Genomic DNA, 23,622 nt, shown 5'->3' with positions numbered 1-23,622 from the left:
TTTTTAAGGTAAAGTTTTGGTCTCATGCAGGCTGGAGTGCAATGGCACGATCTCGTCTCACTGCAACCTCTGCCTCCCGGGTTCAAGTGATTCTCCTTCAGCCTCCCAAGCAGTTGGGATTACAGACATGTGCCACCACACCCAGCTAATTTTGTATTTTTAGTAGAGTTGGGTTTCTCCATGTTGGTCAGGCTGGTCCCGAACTCCCAACCTCAGGTGATCTATCAGCCTCAGCCTCTCAAAGTGCTGGGATTTCAGGCGCAAGCCACCACACCTGGCCTATAAGCATATCTTTTATCATTCTTTACATTTCCAGCTCCGATGATTGTTTCTTATTGGAAATCATTAAAAATCTTAACAATTATGTTAATTTAAGTTATATCTTTTTTTTTCTCCCAATAAGATCTGTTTTAGCAGCCAAATCACCAAAAATTATATTTTATCTTTAGTTGTGGGTGTATAGCAGGTGTGTATATTTATGGGGCACATGAGGTGTTCTGATGCATGCATGCAGTGCATAACAATCACATCAGGGTAAATGGGCCATCTGTCACCTCAAGCATTTGTCCTTCATGTTACGGACAATCCAATTAAACTGACTTAGTTAATTCTAAATGTACAAGAAATTGTTGCCTGGCGCCATCCTGTTGTGTGTCAAACACTAGGCCCTAGTCGTCTGTCTGTGTTTGTACTCACTAATCCCCATTTCCCAAAAATTATTTTTTAAATGGTGGAAAAGAGCTGTGGCTCTGGACTGCCTAGACTAATCCTAAGTCCACCCCGTCCATGGTGGCCATGTGGCTGTGGGCATACTGCATGCTGTGTCGCGCTCACCTGGAAAGGGGGCTGCACCCGTGAGTATGAACCAGCCACTGAGCCCTGGTGGGACACGGCAAGGCCCCGTGTGCTCACAGCACAGCCTTGTGGTGGGCGTAGGGGCACTGCTTGGGTCCACGCAGTCGCTCGGCTCAGGCTGCACAGCGTCAGGGCTGTCCTGCTCCAGGTACATCCCCTGCAGCACTGTGCCATGCTGGCAGAGGTGCACAGCACCAGGCCTTGGTGTGCCCACACAGCTCCCAGGGCACAGCCATGCTGGTAGAGATGCAGGAAGCGGGTCCTCTCACCCACGAGTGTCAGCAGATGCCAGCTGCCCGGTGGCTTGTGTGCCCAGCCACACCTGTCCTGCTTTAGAGTCCCAGGGACCATTGTAGGAGTGGTGCTGTCTGCATGGTCTGGAGGGAAGGCTGCTGGGTGTGAGCCCCTCTGTGCTCTGAGCAGGATGGCCATGCAGCGGAGCACGCTGCCTAGTGCCCCTGCATGGCTGCAGCAGGTGGTCAGTGGCAGGTGGCCGGGGCCTCTTCTGGGTTCAGTGCCGTGGCTGTCCCAGCTGAGTGTCAGAGAGGCTTTGTCCGGGGAGGGGGCTGTGAGGGGGCCGTGTGCCTGGAAAGCCAAGTGCAGGTTCCCTGCCCCTGGGCTGGGTGGGCCGCATGTGCACATGCTGTGGCACCTTGAGGGGGGCCCTGAGGTGCTGTGTCTGCCGCAGACCCGTGCCTGTACATTCCACGCTTTGCGCACCTGCTGGAATTCGGGGAGAAGAACCATGAGGTGTCCATGACGGCCCTGAGGCTCCTGCAGAGAATGAAGCGGGACTGGATGCACACAGGCCGGCGCCCCTCGGGCCTCTGCGGAGCAGGTACAGTGGCCCCTGCCTGCCCATGGGATGATGGTCTGGGTTCTGGCATCACACCATCCTGACTCCTGAGTGCTGTTGGGCTAGGGCATGTATTTCCAAAGCACTGACAGCTGCCTCCAGCCTCCCGTGGCTGACACTGGCCTGGCCCACGGGGTCCTCGGCCCCCCAGGACCTCCTGGCTACCCTTTTGTCCTCTGCGTGTACTGGGATAAGGGACCTTGAGGGCCCTGACCTGATAAGGTTGTCTGCTTCTGAGGAGTGGCTGCATGGCCATCCCTGTCCGTGGTCTTGGGGGTTCCAGCTCCTGATGCGGATAGTGGTGTGGCCTCTCTTGAGACACCAGGTTGCTGCTTGCGAGGGTTCTATAGGACTGTCAGGCTGACCTCCGGCCCCAGCTGGGCGGTTGTTCTAGTTGGACCTCTGTGGCCCCCCAGGTTGCGGCTGTCACTCAAACTCTCACTTTGCCCTTGGTGCTAGTGCATGGATGTGGCCGTGACTGTGGCCTGGTCAACTACCCCAACCCTCGGCTGGGCCCTCACTCTCCTCCAGAGCCCCCACCCTTGTGCCCAATGTCCACTCCTCTCAGCAGGCCTGGTGCCAGCATCCCTGCACTCTGCTAACAGCAGAATTCCGCCTGAGGATCAGTTCCATCTGCACACTTGGTCTCCATGTTTGCACTGGAGGTTCTGGGCCTGCTGTGGCCTTGGTGAACCTGTGTCAGCTGCCAGTGGTGGCCTTGCCCTCTTCCGCCCAGCCTGGCTCTGCATCCTCAGACCCCCAGCTCCCATCACAACCTGTGTTTCCTGCACAAGTCCTCTTTGTTTGTTTGCTTTGAGAGATTACGCGAAGTTCTTAGAAAGCTTCATTTTAATTTTCCTTGTGTTTGAAAATGGAGTAGATGCAGCCGCCACCCACAGTAAGGTAGAGAGGGCCTTGTCCTGGAGTAGCCACGCCAGGCTAGGGTCTCACTGTGCTGGCACGCACACATCTTTCCAGGTTGTCGTCTCCCTGACCAGGGTCTGCATATTGTCCGGCCTCCGCGGAGGCGCTGCTTCCTTGGTTCCCAGGCGTGGTGTTTCACGAGGCCTGTCTCGTTGCTTTCTAGCACTCCTCGTTGCGGCCAGAATGCATGACTTCAGGAGGACCGTGAAAGAGGTCATCAGCGTGGTCAAAGTGTGTGAGTCCACACTGCGAAAGAGGTAGGGGCTCTCATTCAGGGCATGGGACCACACAGACGCTTCATCAGTCCGGCTCGGCTCTTACCGAAGCAGGCGGTGTCTCCTGGGACCTGCTGTCCCCAGCCTGGCCCCTGTCCCACCGGGCTTGGACATGCTGCCTCGCCTCCCTCCAGAGAGTTCCCTGCTAGTCCTTTTGGGGCTGGCCCTGTCCCGTAGAGGCATCCCCTCCTTCTGATCCCTGTGTTTCTAAGTTGCGTTGGAGGGTGATATGTCAAGTTGCTGTGAGTCACAATCAGGCCGAAGGCTGTCTTTGATGCCAGAAGCTGGTCCGTCTCCTTTTTGGTGCGGCCCATCCTGGACTTTGAGAGCCCAGGTGACCCGTGTGCGAGTGAAAAGCCGGAGTTCCGTAAGAGTCCCTGCGTCGATGTAAATGAGCAGCAGAGCAGGCCAGGCTGGTGTGGGCGGGGGCTTGCAGTCCTGCTTTGCTGTGGTGGTTGCTGGGTTCCTCAGCTCGCCTGCACAGCAGCCCTGTTTCATAGAGTTTGACAAGGTCAGTGTGACAGCAGAGTTGCTGTGACCTGTACCTGCCAAGATCTTTATCACAAATCTTAAACACGTGGCTTTGGTTTTTCAGCTGAGATCATGTCCTGTGGCAATTTCCAAAAGCACCTGGGAAGTATTTGACCTTAAATATCTGACCTTTGATTCTGTGAAAAGCCTTTGATTAAACATTTTGGAGATGGTGTAATGTGTAGAGGCGTTAGTAAGAATTGAGTCCCCTGGGTCACCGGCAGGAAGGGCCCCTTCCTGCCTGGCTGCCAGGCGTGGTGGTTCTGGCTCAGCCTCCTCTCTTCAAGCCTTCTGAGTCTTCCGCCTAGGATCGGGGGTCTCTCTGTGGAAGTGATGAGAGTGCCTGTGGGCTTTTCTCCCAGGACCAGAGGTCTGGCAGCATCGGGTGGGGATGGAGAAGCCACTAGAAAGGACCTGGGTGGCAAGGAGCAAGCCCTGAGTGCCAGGCCCCACAGAGGAACCATCTGGCAAGCGCAGTTTTTATTTTATTTTTGCTTGTTTTTGATTCTTTTTTTTTTTTCTTTGAGATGGAGTTTTGCTCTTGCTGTCTAGGCTGGAGTGAAATGGCACCATCTCGGCTCACTGCAACCTCTGCCTTCTGGGTTCAAGCGATTCTCCTGCCTCAGCCTCCCGAGTACCTGAGATTACAGGCTCCCACCACCACACCCGGCTAATTTCTGTATTTTTAATAGAGACGGAGTTTCACCATGTTGGCCAGGCTGATCTTGAACTTCTGACCTCAGGTGATCCTACCGTCTCGGCCTCCCAAAGTGCTGGTATTACAGGCATAAGCCACTGTGCCTGGCCTTTTATTTTATTTTTTATATATTTTTTGAGACAGGGTCTTGCTTGCTGCCCAGGCTGGAGGGCAGTGGCACCATCATAGCTCATTACAGCCTCAACTTCCTGGGCTCAAGCGATCCTCCCTGACCTCAGCCTTCCAAGTATCTGGGACTGCAGGTATGCACCACCATGCCTGGCTATTTTTTTTTTTTTTTTTTTTTTTTTTTTTTTTTTTTTGTTTTTTTTTTTTTTTTTTTTTTTTTTTGGTAGAGATGGAGTCTCACTATATTGCCTAGGCTGGTCTCAAAGTCCTGAACTCAAGCAATCTGTCCACCTTGGGCTCCCAAAGCTGGGGTCACAGGTGTGAGCTGCGCCCAGCTGGAAGCTCAGTTTTAAATAGCTGTTTTCAGGGTCCCCAGCTCCGTTTCACATGCCTGGCTCCATTTTAGGCTCACGGAATTTGAAGACACCCCCACCAGTCAGCTGACCATTGATGAGTTCATGAAAATTGACTTGGAGGAGGAGTGCGACCCCCCTTCGTACACAGCTGGCCAGAGGAAGCTGCGGATGAAGCAGGTAGCACTGGCCTTGCCGTCTGGCTGTGCTGGGCTTGTCAGGCCTTGCATCTTGGAGCTGGGTCAGGCCTAGCTTAGGAGGGAAGTTGTATCCCCCGACTAGGGTGGTAGTGGAGCTGGTGCCACCCCAAAGCCTCGTAGCTGCTCATCAGTGCTGTGAGCAGCCAGAGGAGTCTCCGGTACGTACCTTGCACAGACTCTGGGAAGTGCCGCCTCTCCCCGTGGGGGACACAGGCCCACAGCTCTGCCTCCACCACTGCGTACTCCTAAGTTCCAGTGGCCTGTGGGGCCCATGGGGCACCCGGGAGGCTGTGCTGTGTCCCAGGGCCTCCCTTCACTAAGCCTGTCACCCCATTCCCTTTCAGCTTGAACAAGTCCTGTCAAAAAAACTGGAGGAGGTTGAAGGTAACCAACCAATCTTCCCATACAATGCTTCTGTTTTGTTGGGAAAGTTGATTTTGTGCAGACTTTTTGCTTTTGACTTACGACTTCAGGTGAAATATCCAGTTACCAGGATGCAATTGAGATTGAACTGGAAAACAGCCGACCAAAGGCCAAGGGGGGCCTGGCCAGCCTGGCGAAAGACGGTGAGTCCAGCCCTGGCCTCAGAACTCAAGATCCATCCGCCTGCCCCTTGCTGGCACCTTTCCCACCAGCTGACCTTTGACCCTGTCCCTCCTGTCACCCTTCCTGGACCCTCTGATCTATGCGCACAGTCCTGGGGGATGAGGCTGCCTCCTGCATGGCACTCCTCCCTCCTCAGGTGCTCAGGCTCCACGCTGGGCTGTGGCCCACCACCTGTTTGTACAGGCTGTCCCCACCTCATCCCCTCTCCTCAGTAGCTCCTGTAAGGTATACATTGGTTTGATCCAGAAAGGTGGGACAACTCGAAGTAGTGGGCTAGGCTTATCGGCCACAGGTGGAATCAAAGATTTTGTGATTGGCAGTTGGTTGAAAGAGTTATCTAAAGACCTGGAGTCAACAGAAAGAAGTGTCTGGGTTAAGGCCAGGCGTTGTGGAGACCAAGGTGTTTGTTATGTAGATGAAGTCTTGTAGGTGGCCGCCCTAAGAGGCTATAGATGGAAAAGGTTTTCTTTTTGGAGTAAGAGTCTCTCTCCTGCTTAGACTGGAGTGTAGTGGCGCGATCTTGGCTCACTGCAGTCCCCGCCTCCTGAGTTCAAGTGATTTTCAAGCCTCAGCTTCCCAAGTAGCTGGGACTACAGGTACCCGCCGCCACATCCAGCTTATTTTTGTGTTTTTTCTTAGAGATGGGATTTCACCATGATGGTGGGGCTGGTTTTGAACTCCTGGCCTCAGATGATCTACTTGCCTTGATCTCCCGAAGTGTTGGGATTATAGGCATGAGCCACTGCCCTCAGACAGATGTTTCCTATTCAGACCTTTAAAATGTACTAGAGTCTCAGCAAATCTTTTCAGGATCAGAAAAAGACCTGGAAAGACAAGGGGATTCTCTATAAACTATAAGTTTCCACCACAAAAGATAGCTTTGCAGGGCCATTTTAAAATATGTCAAAGAAATATATTCTGGAGTAACATATTTTGATTTATTTGAGGGCCTGCCATCTGTCATATGCTGCTTTGCTAGAGTCAGGCTGGAGTTTGGTATCTGATTGCTATTGTTTGGTCGATCTTCAGAGCTCTGATTTGATGTTAATGCTGATCAGCAGTGCCTGGACTCCAACGGGAAGGGCTATAAGAGAGTGTATCGAGGCATCTCTGACCCTGCCCCACTTCCCATCGTGGTCTGAACTAGCTATTCAGGTTTGTTTGAAATCTCCTTGACCAAGAGAAGGGGTCCGTTCGGTTGTTTTTAGGGCTTAGAATTTTATTTTTGGTTTGTATTCTGTACTATGTTTTTTCACTTGGGGGTGGTAGGAGCCACGAAAGGAACTGAGAGCAGAGGCAGGAGGTGGGGAGGCTGTTGCAGGAACCCAGGGTGAAAGGCCTGGCCCAACCTGGTTGAACTCTAGAGGTACTTTCAGGGCAGAGCCAACAGTCCCGGGAATGTGCATGTCCGGGGAATGTGGCAGCTGCAGCCCCCAAGGCTCCTGGCACCTGCAGCCAGGACCCGCTTGCCCAGGGAGGGGCTTCTAAGAGGCTGCTCTGTCCAGAGGTCACCCGCTGATGTCTGCTCTCTGGGGATCGGGTGCTTTCCCCAAAGGAGCCATTCCTCACCATGGAGACCCCTCCAGGACTCAGTGCTAGCCAGGAACTTTGTATTGGAACACATTCAGAAGAAAGCAATCTAAGTCTTAGGGTGGGGTCAGGCATGGTGGTTCATGCCTGTAATTGTAGCACTTTGAGAGGCCAATACAGGTGGATTGCTTGAGTGGAGTTAGAGACCAGCTTGGTCAGCATAGTGAGACCTCATCTCTACAAAAAATAAAATTAGCTGGGCATAGGAGCACGTGCCCGTAGTCCCAGCTGCTCAGGAGGCTGAGGCAGGAGGATCACTTGAGCCCAGGAGTTTGACATGCAGTGAGCTGTGATTGAGACACTGTACTCAGGCCTGGGCAACAGAGCCAGATCCTGTCCCTGCTACATACATAAAAAAATCTAGAGTGGGATGTTTTAAGATGAGCCTTGCCAACCTAAAAGGAAGAAACTGAGGCAAAACTAATCTACGTAATTTATTTGGGTCAAGCTTGAGGATTGCAGCTGGTGAGGACATATCATATCGCCCTCCCCGAATATACACTCTGGTGAGCAGCAGCTGCACACCTGAGTATACACTCTGGTGAGCAGCAGCTGCACACCTGAGTATACACTCTGGTGAGCAGCAGCTGCACACCTGAGTATACACTCTGGTGAGCAGCAGCTGCACACCTGAGTATACACTCTGGTGAGCAGCAGTTCACATGGACTTTTTTGTTTTTTGGAGATGGAGTCTCACTCTGTCCCCAGGCTGGAGTGCAGTGGTGCCATCTTGGCTCACTGCAGCCTAGGCTCCCAGGGTTCAAGCAATTCTGCCTCAGCCTCCCAAGTAGCTGGAACTACATGCATGCCCACCAGGCCAGCTAATTTTATATTTTTTGTAGAAATGGGATTTTACCACGCTGCCCAGGTTGGTCTTGAGCTCCTGACCTCCCGTGATCTGCACACCTTGACCTCCCAAGTGCTGGGATTACAGGAGTGAGCCATTGTGCCCAGCCACAAATGGATTTTTAAAGGCAAAAAGGGACCGTGATTTGATGGAAACAAAGTTGTTTGTCAGGAATTGTCATTGGCTTATAGCAGTAGCATTCGTTAGTGATTGTTTCTCGTTTGAGGTCGTTTCTGATGTGCTCCTGAACACTCTTGTGCAAGTCCTTGTATGGACGTTGATTTCCTTTTCGGTAAATTGCTGGGGTGACATTGCTGGCTTATGTGGAAAACAAATGTTTGTCTTTTTTTGTTGTTTTTGAGACAGGGTCTTATTCTGTCACCCAGGCTGGTGTGCAGTGGATTGATGGTAGGTTACCGTAGCCTCAACTTCTGGGCTCAAGCAGTCCTCCCCTCTCAGCCTCCCAAGTAGCTGGGACTGCAGTCAGGCACTACCATGCCCAGCTAGTTTTTAAATTTTTCCGTAGAGACAGGATGTTGCTATGTTGCCCAGGCTGGTCTGGAACTCCCAGCTCAAGTGAGCCCCCACACCCTGCCTGTCTTCACCTGCCTGTCTTTGCTAATACCCCTCTGTTGTCTCCAGAGGGGTGGCGCCATTGCGTCAAAGTGCAGGGGTGTTGCGTTCCTCTGTCTGGTAGACATGGCCTGGCGTCTTGTCAGGGCTAGACATTCTGATGGTTGTGAAGTAGGAGCTCGTGGTGGTTTCATTTGCATTTCCTCAAGGACCGAAGAAGGTCTTTGTACGTGTTTGTTTACCACCCGTCTTTGCTGGAGTCTTGTTCAGGTCTTTTCCCACGTTTTAATTGGGTTGTGTTTTCTTGTGAAGTTTGGGAATTATTCATCTGTTCTGGATTTACGTCCTTTATCAGTTGTGAGATTTGCAGATTAGCCTGTCACTGTCTTTTCATTGTCTTACGATGGCTTTCAGAGGGCAGTTCTTAATTTTTTGGAAATCTATTTTATCGGTGTTTTATGGATTCTGCTTTTAGAGCCATTAGAAACCTTTCCCTTATCCAAGCCACAAACTTTTTCTTTTACGTTTTTGTCCGAAATGTCTGTACTTGTAGCTCCCCCCAGGTCTGCCATCTGCTTTGAACTGACTTCCGTGTGTAGCGCATGGCGTGGGCTGAGGCTTGTTCTTTTGCACACAGCTGCCAGGCACCGTGCACTGACAGCCGTTCTCCGGGTTACCTGGCAGTTTGGCAGCATTGTTTCTTGTTACAAAAGTGGGTGCCCTGGCCCTCTGCCTGGTTAACAGGTGGTGTGTGGATTGTGTATGCCTAGGCTCTGCTGAGGACACCGCGTCCAGCTTGTGTGGCGAGGAGGACACGGAGGATGAGGAGTTGGAGGCTGCAGCCAGCCACCTGAACAAGGACTTGTACCGGGAGCTTCTGGGTGCCACCCCCGGCAGCTCGGAAGCAGCAGGAAGCCCCCAGTGGAGCGGCAGACCCCCGGCCCTAGAGTCCCTGCTAGACCCCCTGCCCACGGCGGCCAGCCTGGGCATCTCAGACTCCATCCGCGAATGCATCTCCTCCCAGAACAGCGACCCCAGTGAGTTCTGATGTGGTGTAGGGGGTGCTGGGGACATTGGGAGAGCTTTCTGGCTTGTTCCTCTCATGGGGAGACCTGGGTGCTGCATCCTCTATTGGGAGGTGTGGTGTTCTCAAGGAGTGGGGTTAGGTGAAGACACCACCAGCCCCCCAATGGCCAGTGGGACCGTGTGAGCGTCAGTGGTCCTAGTGTGAAGAACTGGGTGTGTGCCGACGCCAGAATGCGGTGGGTTTCGTCACCCTCACTGCAACTGCCTGCAGGCCACAGGGGCCAAATGAGAATGGAGCCCACAGGTTATACCCAGGAGTCACACAGGGCCCCGGGGCATGGACCCATGGCTCCACCCCTCCTCTGCTTGTCCAACATGGTTAGGGGAGCGTCACTTGCTGAGCTTGGGCACAGCAATAATGAGGCAGCCCTGCCCCATAGGGCCCATGCCAAGCCACCATGCCCGTCCTGCCTCCCCTCACCCTGCCCATTTTTTGGGGAGCTCTAGGAGAAAGGTGGGTCCTGTCCCCCATCCCTGCCAGGACAGGTTTCCCTGGCTGAGAGTCTGGACCCTCCTGCAAGGCTTCACCCTCAAGCCCTGCCTCCCATTGGGCACCAGGCCCTGGCCTCTGTGACGCTTCACCATCAGGCCCTGCCTCCCATCTGGCACCAGGCGCTAGCCTCTGTGACACTTCACCATCAGGCCCTACCTCCCATCGGGCACCAGGCCCTGGCGTCTGTGACGCTTCACCCTCAGGCCCTCCTCCCTTCGGGCACCAGGCCCTGGCCTCTGTGTGAGGAGTCCTTGCAGGGTCACCAGGTGTGTGTTTATCGAGTGACCCCTGGGCCAGGGGTGGAGATGGTTGTGCACCTGGCCTGATGGCTGGGGCTGCTGTGCTGGTGGAACATGGGTGGGTCACACAGAGCAACAGGCAGAGGGGACGTGCACAGGCCCTGGGGCAGCCCGAGGCACAGTGACGCTGAGCAGAAAGGGCCATTCTGGCTGGAGCTGAGGAAGGGCCGTGGGGGCCTTGAGGACTGCCCGTGAGTGCTGAGAGAAGTCATCTTGGGTCTTGGCCATGGAGCAGCGTGGCAGGAGGGCACCCCAGACAGTCTGGCCCGGTACTGGAGTTGAGTTGGCAGCAAGGAGCAGGCGGCTATGGCAGGGGGCTGTGGTGAGGAGGGGCTGTCCCGGTTCCAGGCTGTGCAGATGCTGCCTGGACCGCGTGGGGCTAGACAGGGTGACAGGCAGGTTTTGGAGTCTCCTGAGCATGATCATGGAAGGCTCCCTCGGGCCTGGACTTTGGAATCATTTCCGTCATTTCTATCCGAAGACCTATGTGCTCAGTGATGGGGAGCTGGCTCCCCCCGCACAGACCCACATCTCTCTCCATGGCCTGGCCTTCCTTCCTGCCCAGCTTCTGTGCCCTCCCTTGGTCTTTGGGGCCAGAGAGCCTGCATCTCCCAATCTTAAAAAGTTGCTTTCTTACAGAAAGTACAGGAATGCTGGGGTTTTCCCTTGTGGCTTCAGTTTAGTAACCTGCTGTCTTCACTCAGTGTCCTGAGCTAAGCATTTAAAGAGACGTGGCCATGTGGGGAAACGGTGTGACCCACCGGTGCAGAGGAGGGGATGGGGTTCTAGAAGGCCCTTGGCCCAGACTCAGTCCTGAGCCAGCCCAGGTGGCAGCCATGCTCCCATAATCAGAGCTGGCCCCGAGTGATGCTAATGCTGACGCTGCGCTTCCCTCCAGAAGATGCTTCGGGAGATGGCGAGCTGGACCTCAGTGGCATTGACGACCTGGAGATTGACAGGGTAAGTGGCAGCACTCCTTCCCAGGAGGGGCATGGCTTGGGAGGGCACTGCAGCCCAGGGAGCCCCAAGTGGACGGGTGGGGTTGGCCACGTCCCCTGCCCAGTGCCCACCCTGCTGGGTGAAGTGGGTTAGTGGCCTTCTAGCCACTATTCCTGGGACGCACCCCCAGATCCTCTTACCCAGTGTGGGCTCCAGGGCAGGCTGTTGACAGGCCTCTGGCTCACACCTGGCCCTTCGGCCCTCTGACTCTATATGTGCTGTGTGCCCCCAGAACCTAGGGGTTCCAGCCATTGGTACTGGCTCTTTGCAGTTGATCTCAACAGATTTGCTCTCTGTCAGGCAGGAAATCTTCCCCGATTTCATTGCCACATGGTGCCTCAGGCCCCTTCAGCCTGGCCCCGCTGTTCCTGAGTGGCCAGCTCACACCCTCACTTCATCCGTTCATGGGGACCTGTGGCCTGCACTCTGGCTGGCCAGGGTCCTGGTGCCAGCGGGGCTTGCAAGCTGCCCTAGAGGGTCTCACAGAGATGGCCTGCATGGCTGAACTTGGGACAGGCAAAGGGCAATGGGTCCCCAGCTTACCCTGAGCGGTGAGGCCTCAGCCCGGGCTCTGCACCAAATAGAGGCGGCCCTGGTTCCCCTTCCTCTAATGGTGGAAAGACTTCCTGCTGGCCGGCGCGGCCTTAGCATGCCCCACTTCCTGTGCTCAGTACATCCTGAACGAGTCGGAAGCCCGCGTGAAGGCCGAGCTGTGGATGAGGGAGAATGCTGAGTACCTGCGGGAGCAGAGGGGTAAGCACCACCCGCCCGCCCTGACACAGGACACGAGGTCCCCAGGCCTGGGGCGTGGGCCCTTAGTGACGCTGGCCCCTTTTCTGAACTTTTAGAAAAAGAAGCAAGAATAGCCAAAGAGAAGGAGCTCGGCATCTACAAGGAGCACAAGGTGGGCGCCTGTGGCACTGGCCAGGCCTTCTCAGGGTGTCCAGGCTTATGGGGGGCAGATGTCTTTGGATGTCCCTTCCCTGTGTGACAGGAGGGGCCAGGTCCCAGGGCAGGCTATTGGAAGACATGCGATCTGGACCCCAGACCCACGCCCCTAACGACTGGGTTCTGCCCTGTGCTGGTCATAGGCGCTCAGTTGCCGGCTTCACCCTAGAGGGCATGTGCTCAGCCTTGGGGTGAGCTTCCAGACGCAGCGACGGGGCAGACCGTGCTGAGACTCGGAGCAGGTCACCGGGGTCCCTGGGCTTGAGCCCTGCCTCTGTAACCCAGGCTTGCTCCTCTGATGACCTGGGAAGGGCCGAATGTGGTGCCTCCCTGCCCTGTGGTCGTCGCGGTGACTTGGCCCAGCTGCTTGCTCCATGGTTTGAGTGTGACTTCGGCCTTGTGCAGTCAGCAGTGGTTGAGTGAGTGAGCGAAGGAGAAAACAGGGAGCCAGGCCCCTGCCTGCGAGACAGTGTCCTTTGGACCAAGCTGTAGATGGTGGGGAGGGCAGATATGGGGCCTGCCTAGTTGGGAGGACCCGGGGAGTTTGTGATCAGGGACTTAGGAGCTCAGGGTCTCCGCCCACCCAGCAGCACATCCCAGGCTGTGCTGGGCCACGTGGAGGGGGGGCAGCAGGGGTGGTGCTGGCTAATTGCTCTGAAGTGGTCTGTGGTTCCAGCTCCTAGAATGAGATCCAGGATCTTTGGGCAGCTGGGGCCTTTGACCTGGGCAGCAGTGATGGGATGGATTGTCTGTCTTCACTGGGTAATAGCTCTGCCATGGCCCACACATCATAGCGCAGCAGCACGTCGCCTCCTGTGTGTACATGGCCCAGCCGTGCTGTGTGGGACCCAGGTGTGGCAGGGCCCTGAGGGCTGCACCTGTGGCAGGTTTGCTGCTGTTGCCTTCTGGAGGCTCTGCCAGCACCCGTGCCAGCCCCAGTGCCAGCCCAGATGCACCACTCACCTGGGAGGGCACAGTTTGACATGGGCATGCCCAGAGAGTGCGAGGCTGGCCCACATGCTGGGAGGAGGAAGCAGAAGCAGCCCTTCTGAGGCCTTGAGCCAGGCCTCCCCTGCCTGCACTCCTGGCCTGACATGGAGCACCTGATGTTTGAGCACGGGGGTGGGGACTCACTGGAGTCATTCTTCTGTGTTTTCATCAAGCCCAAGAAGTCTTGCAAGCGACGGGAGCCAATTCAGGCTAGTACCGCCAGAGAAGCCATTGAGAAGATGCTGGAGCAGAAGAAGATCTCCAGCAAGATCAACTACAGCGTGCTGCGGGGCCTCAGCAGCGCCGGCGGGGGCAGCCCGCAAAGGGAGGATGCACGGCCCGAGCACAGCGGCAGCGCCAGGAAGCTGTCACGGAGGAGGACGCCGGCCAGCACAAGTGCAGCTGACCCTGTGACCAGTACGGGGAAAAGGTACCGTCTTGTCCTGAGTGGCTGGGTGTCAGGGCAGGAGCTGAAGGTAGGCAGAGAGCAGAGGCTTTGGGTCCTGGAGCTGCTGGGGGCCAGCTGGGGCCACAGAAGTGCCTGGAGTGGCATGTGCCACCTGCATGCTGGGGACTGGTGGGCCAGCCTTGGGCACATTGATGATCTCGTCTCTCCTTGGCTTGGCGGGCTGTGATCCAAGTGGTGGCGCCAGCTGTCAGAGGGGTCCTGCAGGCCAGGCTGTGTTTTGTCCCAAGGATGAGATGGGACATTCACAGTGGGGTTGGCCCCTTCTCCAGCCTGGGTTCCTGGAGGAGCCCTAGCCCCGCTGCCCTGTGCCTGCTCTGTGTGCCCTGGCTGCACTGCCATCTCTGTCGAGGTGGTGGGTGACAGTAGCCCACTGCTGAGGAGGGAGGATGTGGGTGGAGAACATGGGCTGAGGGATGGTCAAAGGTGGGGATATGCTGGCCTCAGCGTGCAGAGTCACAGGTCTCCGCAGCTCCATGCAGGGCCACCGTGGGGTGGCTTGGCCACAAGTGGCCCTGGGAGGAGCCTGCCCTCTGTGCTTGGCTTGCCACTGGGTGGCGGCTGCAGGCTCTCCTGACGAGGCCATGAGCGTCTGGGCTTACCGGCTGCGTCTTAGGTGCTCACCACACCTTGGCTGGTCCGTGTGTTTCCCTGGCAGTGGAGATGGGGTTGGCAGCTTAGCTCCTGGGTCCAGCCCCAGGGCTTGGCTCTGGGCCAAGAGTGTCTGCTGGTCCTGCTGCTTCTCCTTGGAATCTCTTGAGCTGTTTCCAGCTGCTTCCACGCATGGGGCGGTGCCAAACCTCTGCAGCCCATCAGGGCCTCCTGTTGTTTGTGGCAGTTTCTCCTTGGCCTTTTGAGCTTTGAGGCCAGCCACTCCATCCCCAGTGAGAGTCAGCTGTGTTGTGGCCCTGCCCTTGCCCCTGCCCCCGCCCCGGGGCGCCCAGGTGCTGCTCCGTGAGGGAGCCTGACCTTGCTGGCTGCTGCTTCTTAGCTGGCATCTCATCCCGTCAGGAGGGCCACGTGGGCTGTCTCCTCCACATCAGCCACACGGTGGCCCTCTGGGGGTGTGTTCCTAGCCCAGTTCCTGGCATGTGTAGGAGGTCAGTGGGGCAGAGGTGAAGTTGGGGCAGGCCTGGTGGCTCGGTTCCCCTGTACGCCAGCACTCAGGTTGGATCTGAGGCCTGAGTCTCAGTGTCCTCTGCCTGCCCAGCCAGCCTCTCTTAGCGCTGGGGTTGTCCTGTCCTGGTGTGGGTGATTCTGGTGCCTGGTTACAGGGTCATATTCCCGTCTGTCACACCTGACCAGCTGGCCCAGACAGTGTCTGGGTGTGCTTTTGTGTGTCTGTGTCTCTGCGTGCATACGTGCCTGTGTCTGTATGCATGCAATACATGTGTGTTTCTGTATGCATGCAGTGTGTGTGCCTGTGTCAGTATGCATGCTGTGTGTGTGTGTGTGTGCCTGTGCCTGTCTATACATGCAGTGTGTGTGTGTCTGTGTCTGTATGCATGCAGTGTGTGTGTGCCTGTCTGTAGGCGTGCAGTGTGTGTGTGCCTGTCTGTGTGCAGTGCATGTGTGCCTGTCTGTATGCATGCAGTGCATATGTGCCTGTGTATGCATGCACTGTGTGTGTGTGCCTGTGTCTGTATGCATGTAGTTTGTGTGCGCCTGTGTATGCATGTATGCATGTAGTTTGTGTGCGCCTGTGTATGCATGCACTGTGTGTGCCTGTGTCTATGCATGCAGTGCATGTGTGTCTGTGTCTGTATGTGTGCAGTGTGTGTGTGCCTGTCTGTATGCATGCAGTGCATGTGTGCCTGTCTGTATGCGTGCAGTGTGTGTGTGTGCCTGTTTGTATGCGTGCAGTGCACGTGTGCCTGTCTGCGTGCAGTGCACGTGTGCCTGTCTATATGCGTGCAGTGCGTGTGTGCCTGTCTGTATGCGTGCGGTGCGCGTGTACCTGTGCCTGTATGCGTGCGGTGCGCATGTGCCTGTGCCAGTATGCGTGCGGTGCGCGTGTGCCTGTGCCTGTATGCGTGCGGTGCGCTTGTGCCTGTGTCTGTGTCTGTATGCGTGCGGTGTGTGTGTGCCTGTGTTTATATGCGTGCAGTGTGTGTGCCTGTGTCTGTATGCGTGTAGTGTGTGTGTGTGTGCCTGTGTATGCGTGCAGCGTGTGTGTGTGTGTGCGTGCCTGAGCCTGTCTATACATACAGTGTGTGTATGTCTGTGTATGCATGCAGTGTGTGTGTGCCTGTGTCTGTATGCATGCAGTGTGTGTGCACCTGTCTGTATGCATGTAGTTTGTGTGCGCCTGTCTGTATGCATGCAGTGCGCATGCGCCTGTGTCTGTATGCATGTAGTGCATGTCTGTATTCATGTGTGTCTTTCTGTATGCATGCAGTGTGTGTGTGTGCCTGTGTCTGTATGCATGTAGTGTGTATGTGTGCCTGTCTGTATACATGCAATGCACTTGTGCCTGTATGCAGTGCATGTGTGCCTGTGTCTGTATGCATGCAGTGTGCGTGTGTGCCTGTCTGTATGCATGTAGGGTGTGCGTGTGCCTGTCTGTATGCATACAGTGCACGTGTGCCTGTGTCTGTATGCATGCAGTGCATGTGTGCCTGTCCGTATGCATGCAGTGTGTGCGTGTGTGCCTGCATCTGTATGCAGGCAGTGTTTGTGCGCATCTGTGTGTGCAGTGCATGTGTGCACAGTGCATTTGTGCATTGGTGCACTCAGTGCATGTGTGTGTGCATGTGTACCTATGTCGACATGCAGTGTGTGCATGTATCTGTGTGTCTGCACACAGTGCGTGTGCGTGTGTGTCTATGTAAGTTTTTGTGTGAAACGCAGGTGTGCATGCCTGTGTGTGTCTCTGTGCAGGCAGTGTGTGCACGTGTGTACATGCAATGCATGTGTGCCTGTAGGTCTGCAGTGTGTGCGTGTCTGTGCGTACACTTGCGTGCATTCATGTCTCTGTATACACAGTGCATGTTTGTTTCTCTGTGTGCATGGGGCATGTGTGTGTGTCTTAAGTCTTGAGTGTATGCAGTATGTGTGCGTGTCTGTGACTCTGTGCACACAGTGTGTGCGTCTGTGTATCTGTATGTGTGCAGTGTGTACACACACATCTGTGTGTTTGTGCACTGCTCTCTGTGTTAGAAACCCATCGATCTCCCACCCCAAGTGGTCGTGATCTGATTCCTGAATGTTTAGTATTCTGAGAAAGAAGCATGAAGATCTCAGGGCTGGGGATACCCCGACTCACTGCACCGTCACCCTCACCCGGGCCTGGGCAGCTCTGGCAGTTGCAGTTGGGCAGGGGAGAGAAGGGGGCTGCCTGGGGACAGAAGGGCAGGTCCCGGTTGCCTTTGCAGCCCGTGGGGCCAGCTTTTCACCCACACTCAGGTGAGGAAAAAGGGACTTGGACCTCTTGGAAAGCGGCTGAAGCTCTGACCTGGGGAGGGAGGTGGGGAGGAACCACCTAGGAGGGGCTCAGCTGAGGAGGTGTCACCTCAGCCCAGCGACCACAGTGGCTCTCAGCAGCAGCGGTGCTGCTTTGGGTGGCCCAGCAGTGACGGCCCCTCCTCGCTGCAGGCGGCCAGCCTGAGCTGTACCCCCATTCCCTTTGGCTGCGGGACAGGCAGAGGGGCCAGTGTGGGTCTTGGGCCTCAGCGCCCATCTCTGGAAGGGGGACAAAAGGGAACCCAGTAGATGAGCCACCCTCCTGCCTGCTTACGGGCTCCAGGGTCCCCCCAGGCTGGGCTGCAGCCAGGCTTCAGCTGAGCGGGGTCAGCACGTGCGGTGCAGCTGTGAGAGGCAGCAGCCTGAGCACAGTGGCGGGGGTGTGTGAATGATGGGGGGCAGTAACCCACATCCTCATGCCCCTGGCTGGGGACTCCCCTACAGGCCAAGGCTGTGGCCGAGGTGATGCCAGGTGGGAGCTTGTTCTCCAGGCGCTCTCAGACCCTCGAGTGTGGAAGGGAAGCCCCTGAGGCAGGCCCCCAGCCGGCCCCCAGGCCCCAGGAACCCTTTCAGTTTCAGCCCCCTGAACATCATGCACACTTTCTCTAGCCAGGCTTTGCAGGAGTAGAGAGTTCTGTGGCCCCCAGGGTGAGGCCTGGCACAGCTGCCTCCTGGTTCCAGAAAAGCTGGACTTGTCTGTCAGAATCTGGGGTCAGTGCTGCAGGACCGTATGGCTTCAATCTTGGCGTGTCCTCACTGCCAGGTGGGGGAGGGAGAGTGTGTCCCTACAGGAAGCCCACCCCCCGATAGCACTGCTCTCCCTGTGGCCCCATGTTCCTGCCCGCCAGCATCTGCTCCTCTCTGTCCAAGGCACCGTCTGCTGAAGCCAAAGAAACTGCCTTTTCTGGACAGTTGCAGTGAGCTGAGATTGTGATACTGCACTCCAGCCTGGCGACGGAGCGAGACACCATCTGAAAAATTAAAAAAAAAAAAAAGGTTCTCTCCTTGGGCTGGCAGAGTCTCAGGGCATCCTCAACAGGGCCTGCTGGCTTGACCTTCCAGAGCATGAGTCTCCTGGTGGCTTAGTCCCCTGCGCCAAGATCAGGCCTGCGACCCAATCGCTGAGCCTGCTGTGGTGGGAGAGACCATGGCGGGGTGACTCCTCAAGATCAGCCTGCTGAGAAGCTCTGCTACAGGGCCGGCCTCCATCCCCAGAGGCCCCAGCTCCACTGCACGGTGGGCCTGGGGTGGGGGCAGGGAGGGCGGAGCAGCCTGAGGATGCAGCACCACCAAGGGGGGGCACTCAGGCTCCCGCTGCCTGCAGACTGTGGGAAGGAGTGGAGCAGCTGAGGCTTCTGGGGAGCCTCATGAGGAGCCTGGGGCCTCAGCCCGGCCCACACCTGCTGTCAGCTTCACCCTGCACAGAGATCCATTGCTAGGTGCTCTGCGAATGTCCACCTGTCACGGGGACCATTCCCAGTGTCCCGAGGGTTCATCTGACAAATCACAGCCAGGCAGGGCCAGGCCTCAGGCCCCCTACCACGTTCCCACACAGCTGTGCCTGGAGGGAAGGGCTCTGCCCACTCTGCGTTCTCCCCACAGGCCCTGAGGCCTCTCATTGCCCACGCCACAGCCCTGTGTGGCCATGCCAGGAGTTGGGAGAGATGCCTGCGTTCTCTCCCGTGGGGTCCTGTCTCCCTGGGGGCTCCAGCAGTCTCCAAGAAGACTGGCATGTGGAAGGCACCTTTGGCCTTTGTATGTGGCAGGCTGGCGAGGGGCCTGTGCAGGGTATTGTCAGCAGAAGTAGGGAGCGCCCTGGGCCTGGTGGGGTTGGGGGAGCAGACTTGGGTCTTATAGTGCCCCCTTCATCCTCCCCCCTCCCTGGGTGAGGTGGGGCACCAGGGCGGCTCCTTGCGGGCTCATGCACTGTTGGAAGGAGGTAGGCCAGGGTGGTGTCTGCGGCATCTGTGTCTGCATCAAGTGTGCCCCCGCTGAGAATGAGTGGGTCGGTGCTGTGCTGCTGTGCAGTGAGTACTGATGAAGCACACAGAGGCTGACACAGACCCAGACTTCCAGAGGGAACAAGAGAAGGTCAGTTAATGCGGGAGAGTCAAGACGGACAAGAGTGAGCCAGTGGGATGGGCATGCCGGGAGCCGGGGCTGAGGCCAATGCGCTGCGCTTCCTTTTGCAGGTTGAGGCCTCTGGTGTCTACGCAGCCAGCAAAGAAGGCAGCCACCGGAGAGGTGCGTTGTCCCACGTAGCCAGAGGCAGGGGGACCTCAGGAGGCAGCCACCCGTTCCTTCCTGGGCCTAGATGCTCAGTCTGTGAGCCCAGGGACAGCACCTACCCCTGCTGCCCCACACTGGCCTGGCATGGACAGAGAATCGGGGCCTGAGGGAGGTGGGGACCGTTGTGTGCCTGCTGCTCAGCCCTTGGCCAAGGGTGGGCCTGGTGCCTGCAGGGAGCCTGTGTGTGGGAAGCAGGCGCTGCCAGGTCACAGGACCTGGCCCTCCAGGGCTCAGGGTTTTTTTTGCCTGGGCTATCACTTATTGTCAGAGCCTGGTGTAGCCCAGGAAACCAGGGAGCAGCAGGGAGGGTCCCAGTGTACCTGAAGGTGCCGGCCGGTGGCCGGGGCTGGGCAGTGGGGCGGGGCTGGAGCAGCAGCCTTTCTGGAGTGCTGTGTTCTGGGGTCCCGCCCCCGGATGCTAAGGCTGAGGACACTGGCCTGCAGTCGTCTGGAAAGGTGTCTCCCCAAGCACTGGCGTGGGGCTCCAGGGGTACAGGAGGAGGGGTTGACAGAGGCCTGAGGGTGGGGTCTTGATGCTGGCACAGCTCATGGTGCAGCCCCCAGGAGGCCGGAAGTGGCCAGTGGGCCTGGGAGCCCTGGCCAACCCTGGGACCCGCTCAAGTGGCAGGAGTGGCTGAGTGCCCTGGCCCGCCCTTGGGGTTATGAGGGGCCTGCTGAGCAGAAGTCCTCCCTCCAGGGGCCAGGGAGGGCAGCCCCGCTCTTCGTTTGTCAGAGTCCCGCTTCTTTCTAGGGTCTGCTCCCGAGCTCCCCCGCCCTCGGAGCTGAGCCTGCCAGGCCCCAGGCGGTCCTGGTGGAGAGCGGGCCTGTGTCATACCATGCCGATGAGGAGGCTGAGGAGGAGGAACCCGACGAGGAGGACGGGGAACTGTGCGTCAGCGCCCTGCAGATGATGGGCGGCAATGGTGCGTGTGGCCCGAAGGCAGGGAGGGTTCCAGGAAAGCCAAGGCATCGGCTGCTGCCCTTCAGCATTCCTGAACTTGGGCCTGTTAGCTTTAGATGGAATTTCTGTTTCTCTCTGGAAAGAAATTTGAGCTAAGACACTGTAAATTGGTCATGTAAGTTGTGAAGTTGGAACCAGCCAGGGTCAGAGAGGTTAGGGACGGTCAGGTACCTGCCATGAGGGCCGGCAGCCAGCAGCATGGGGTTCTTGGGTTGCACACATGGCCACGGACCTGCACGCCTAGGCAGGGAGGCCGAGGGGGCCCATGCTGTTCTCAGGTGCCCTCCATGAGGAGCGAGGCCCTGCTCTGGGTGCCAGTCCCGGGAGGCAGAGAGGAGCCCAAGATGGCACTGGCAGGGCACGGGGGCCAAGGTGGGTGGGGGCGGGGCTGGGATCCTGGCCCTTAAGAGACCCTTGGCTTCATGACTGCGCTCTTCTGCAGACTATGGCTGTGACGTCGACGAGGACGACGGCTACTGAAGCACAGCCTCCAGGCAGGCAGCGTCCTGGGGGGCCTCTCGGGTCTCCGCCTCAGGCCGACCTCCAGGGCCGCAGCAGGCAGCCTCTAGTGCCGAGACTCCTGGTGACAGGTGGCGCCTGCCCGGTGGCCCTCGTCCCACGTGGACCTCTCCATTGGGATTGTGTTTCTCTCCGGCAAGGGAAACCCGACCAAGTGTCTCCGTGCGTCTGTTCACCTGAGGGCCGGGTGTGCCCAGAGCTGGGTCCTCCTGCCTGCCCTCGACTCCAAGGATCCTCGAAGGCTGGCACTGTGGCGTTGCTACTGTAAGGAAACAGAGAGTCAGGGCAGCCCCACCGCTGGTCCAGGTGCGTGTGGAGGGCTGCGTGTGCTGACCCTGCAACTCAGGACCAGCTCTAGAGCCCCAAGCCCACCCTCCACACTGTCCCCTCCCGAGCAGCACTCTGCGCCAGCACCCTCTGCCAGAGAGGAAGCTGGAGCCCTGCTGTGTCTAGCATGGCAGTGGGAGCTGAAGGTTTAGCACTTGAGAGGCGGCATCTCTCCCCGGCCACGTTGTCTGAAGGTCCTTTGCCTCCAGCTGTGGCCCTGCATCAGATCCCTGCCTCCTCCGAGACAGACACCCCCACCCTGCCTCCTCCAGGCCCCCTCCCCTCCCTACGGCCTGCACCGCCCAGAGCACTATGGCGGACAGACAAGGGGGTCAGACCCTGCTCCAGGTCCACCTGAGTTGTGTGCCTGGGAGCCCCGTGGCTGCCAGCAGGTGAGCTGAGTGCTCCACAGCTGAGACCGGCGCCCCGGCCGCCCAGTGCATAGCTCTGCAGGTGGTGTGGGCACAGCCTGCATAGTGTCCTGGTGCTGGGGGTGCCCTGTGGACAGAGCCAGAGCTGCCCAGAAAGCAGTGTCGTTCCCTGTCAGAGCTGGATCAGGTCCCCCCCATCCAGGAGAAAGGGCAAGCGGAGGCCCGAGAGCCTCCCAGTGCCAGGCCTCCTCATGTAAAGGCCCCAGTACCACCCATAGGAGGTCTCAGCTCTGGCATGGCTGCCCTGAATGTGGCTGAGGAGGAGGCTTCACCCTGCGCCCCTAGGAGAGGGTGGCCTTGAGGCAGAGCTGTGCTGCACTGACCCCCAGGGGGCCTCAGGCTCCACATGGAATGGGCTGTATATCCTGCCTTCAGCAGGCCAGACCCCCCTGCCCCTGCCCAGAGCTCAGCAGTCAGCCTGGTTCCTGCCAGAGTGTGTTGAAGGCTCAGGGGAAGAATAGATTTAGTAAAGCAGAAAACTCTGTTATGACTTGACAGAAATCGTCTGAGGGCTGTCTGATTCCATGTTGCATTCTGTGTCTAGCCGTCTGGTCGGGTATAGCAGGCCACGTAGCACCAGGCTGGAGCCAGCGCTTTGCAGCCCAACCTGTGTCTCAGGTCAAGAGCTGGTGCTGTTGGCCACCCGGCTTGGCGTGGATATTACTCCTGAGGCCCAGAGGCTGCCTTGAGTGAGGGGTGCGGGGTCTGTAGGTCACCCTGACTGCCGCAGCTGTAAGTGGGTGTGTATCGGCCTGGGCTGGATGTGGGCTGGACATGGGTGTGCCACGGGGGACTGGGTGGACAAGTCCCTGCGTGGACCCCCAGCGTAGTGTGGCACTGGGTGGCGAGTGCTGTGAAGAAGGGGAAACTGCAGGACCAGCCCACAGGGGCGTCACTGAGGCTGTGGTGACAGGAAGCTGCACTGGGACAGGGTGGGTGGGCCTGGGGGACACAGCCACCACCCACAGGCCCTGAGGGAGGTGCAGGTGGGCCGTGGGGCCGCAGGGTTGGGGGGCTTGGAGAGGGTGCTGATAGAGGAGTCCTGAGGACCAGCTGGAGGGGCTCCCAGCCTGGCAGATGCTACTGGGCCAGGCCAGAGATGACAGCCAGGGGGCATGGAGTGGGGGTTTTGTTGGAAGAGGGTAGATTGGGGGTGGGTGAAACCTGCTACTGGATCCTATTTGGGGAGACCAGATATGCGGCTGAGGGGCACAGGCGAGGTGGGCAGTGCTCTGTGTGCAGGATCCAGCCCTTGGCCTGGGTGCTGGGGGGTGGTGTTTGCCAGGCTTGGGGCCCCAGGCACAGGAAGGCCACAGCTCCGCAGGAAGGAATGAACCCCCTTCCCAGGGAGAGCTGCTTTAGGGGCAGTTGGGTGTTAAGAGGGGGGTTTTTCAGGACAGACGGCCCTGGCTGAGCACCTCCACTTGGGAGGCTGGGAAAGAAAGGATTTCCAGGCTGCGTTTGCAAAAGTGGCTTGGCATACAGGTGGTTTAGGATATTGGCTGAAAGGCCTACCTGGGGCTGGGAGAGGGAGGGGTGGAGAGGTGGGTGGGAGGTGAGGGCCAGGGGGAGAGGCCTGGGAGGCAGTGGCTGTCCAAGCTTTGGGGATCGAAGGGGGAGGGGTTATCACACTGGGAAGTGCGAGTGGGGTGGGGCTCGGGCTGGGCACTGGAGGGGACGGCTCGGCTACGGGGCCGAGGGGCTAGGTGGTGACCAGTGTGCCAGAGTCAATCCCCACAGTGGCTGGAAGGGAGGTGGGACATCTCGGGGCTGGTGGGGAGAAGACTCCACAGAGGGTGAGGTGAGGAACGCATCATCTGGGTCCCGGAGCCGTGGGGACCAGTACCACACAGACAGTTGGGTGGCTGAGGGGCTGTGGCCCAGGAGTGGACAGCCACAGTACCCGGGCGCCTTTGG

At 57.7% G+C, this 23,622-nt stretch overlaps 1 protein-coding gene across 5 annotated transcripts in view; it reads left to right on the top strand.

The window, feature by feature from the left end:
* BRF1 (BRF1 RNA polymerase III transcription initiation factor subunit) overlaps window positions 1–22,206 on the top strand; it is a 65,887-nt gene extending 43,681 nt beyond the window's left edge. For all 5 annotated transcript variants that reach the window (XM_017505434.2, XM_017505435.2, XM_017505440.2 and 2 more), the window contains 13 exons: window positions 1,544–1,693; window positions 2,799–2,892; window positions 4,674–4,800; window positions 5,165–5,204; window positions 5,294–5,386; window positions 9,207–9,473; window positions 11,213–11,274; window positions 11,985–12,066; window positions 12,162–12,217; window positions 13,425–13,681; window positions 19,372–19,423; window positions 20,219–20,390; window positions 20,871–22,206. In XM_017505434.2, coding sequence (XP_017360923.1) covers window positions 1,544–1,693; window positions 2,799–2,892; window positions 4,674–4,800; window positions 5,165–5,204; window positions 5,294–5,386; window positions 9,207–9,473; window positions 11,213–11,274; window positions 11,985–12,066; window positions 12,162–12,217; window positions 13,425–13,681; window positions 19,372–19,423; window positions 20,219–20,390; window positions 20,871–20,908 — 1,490 coding nt within the window. In that variant the 3' untranslated portion in view covers window positions 20,909–22,206. The remainder of the gene's footprint in view (window positions 1–1,543; window positions 1,694–2,798; window positions 2,893–4,673; window positions 4,801–5,164; window positions 5,205–5,293; window positions 5,387–9,206; window positions 9,474–11,212; window positions 11,275–11,984; window positions 12,067–12,161; window positions 12,218–13,424; window positions 13,682–19,371; window positions 19,424–20,218; window positions 20,391–20,870) is intronic.
* Window positions 22,207–23,622: the final 1,416 nt, after the last annotated feature.

This window comes from Cebus imitator, unplaced genomic scaffold, assembly GCF_001604975.1.
Source record: "Cebus imitator isolate Cc_AM_T3 unplaced genomic scaffold, Cebus_imitator-1.0 Scaffold338, whole genome shotgun sequence".
Classification (NCBI taxonomy): Eukaryota; Metazoa; Chordata; class Mammalia; order Primates; family Cebidae; genus Cebus; species Cebus imitator.
The sequence above is the reverse complement of the archived record's forward strand: the minus strand, read 5'-3'. Positions and strand labels throughout refer to the sequence as shown.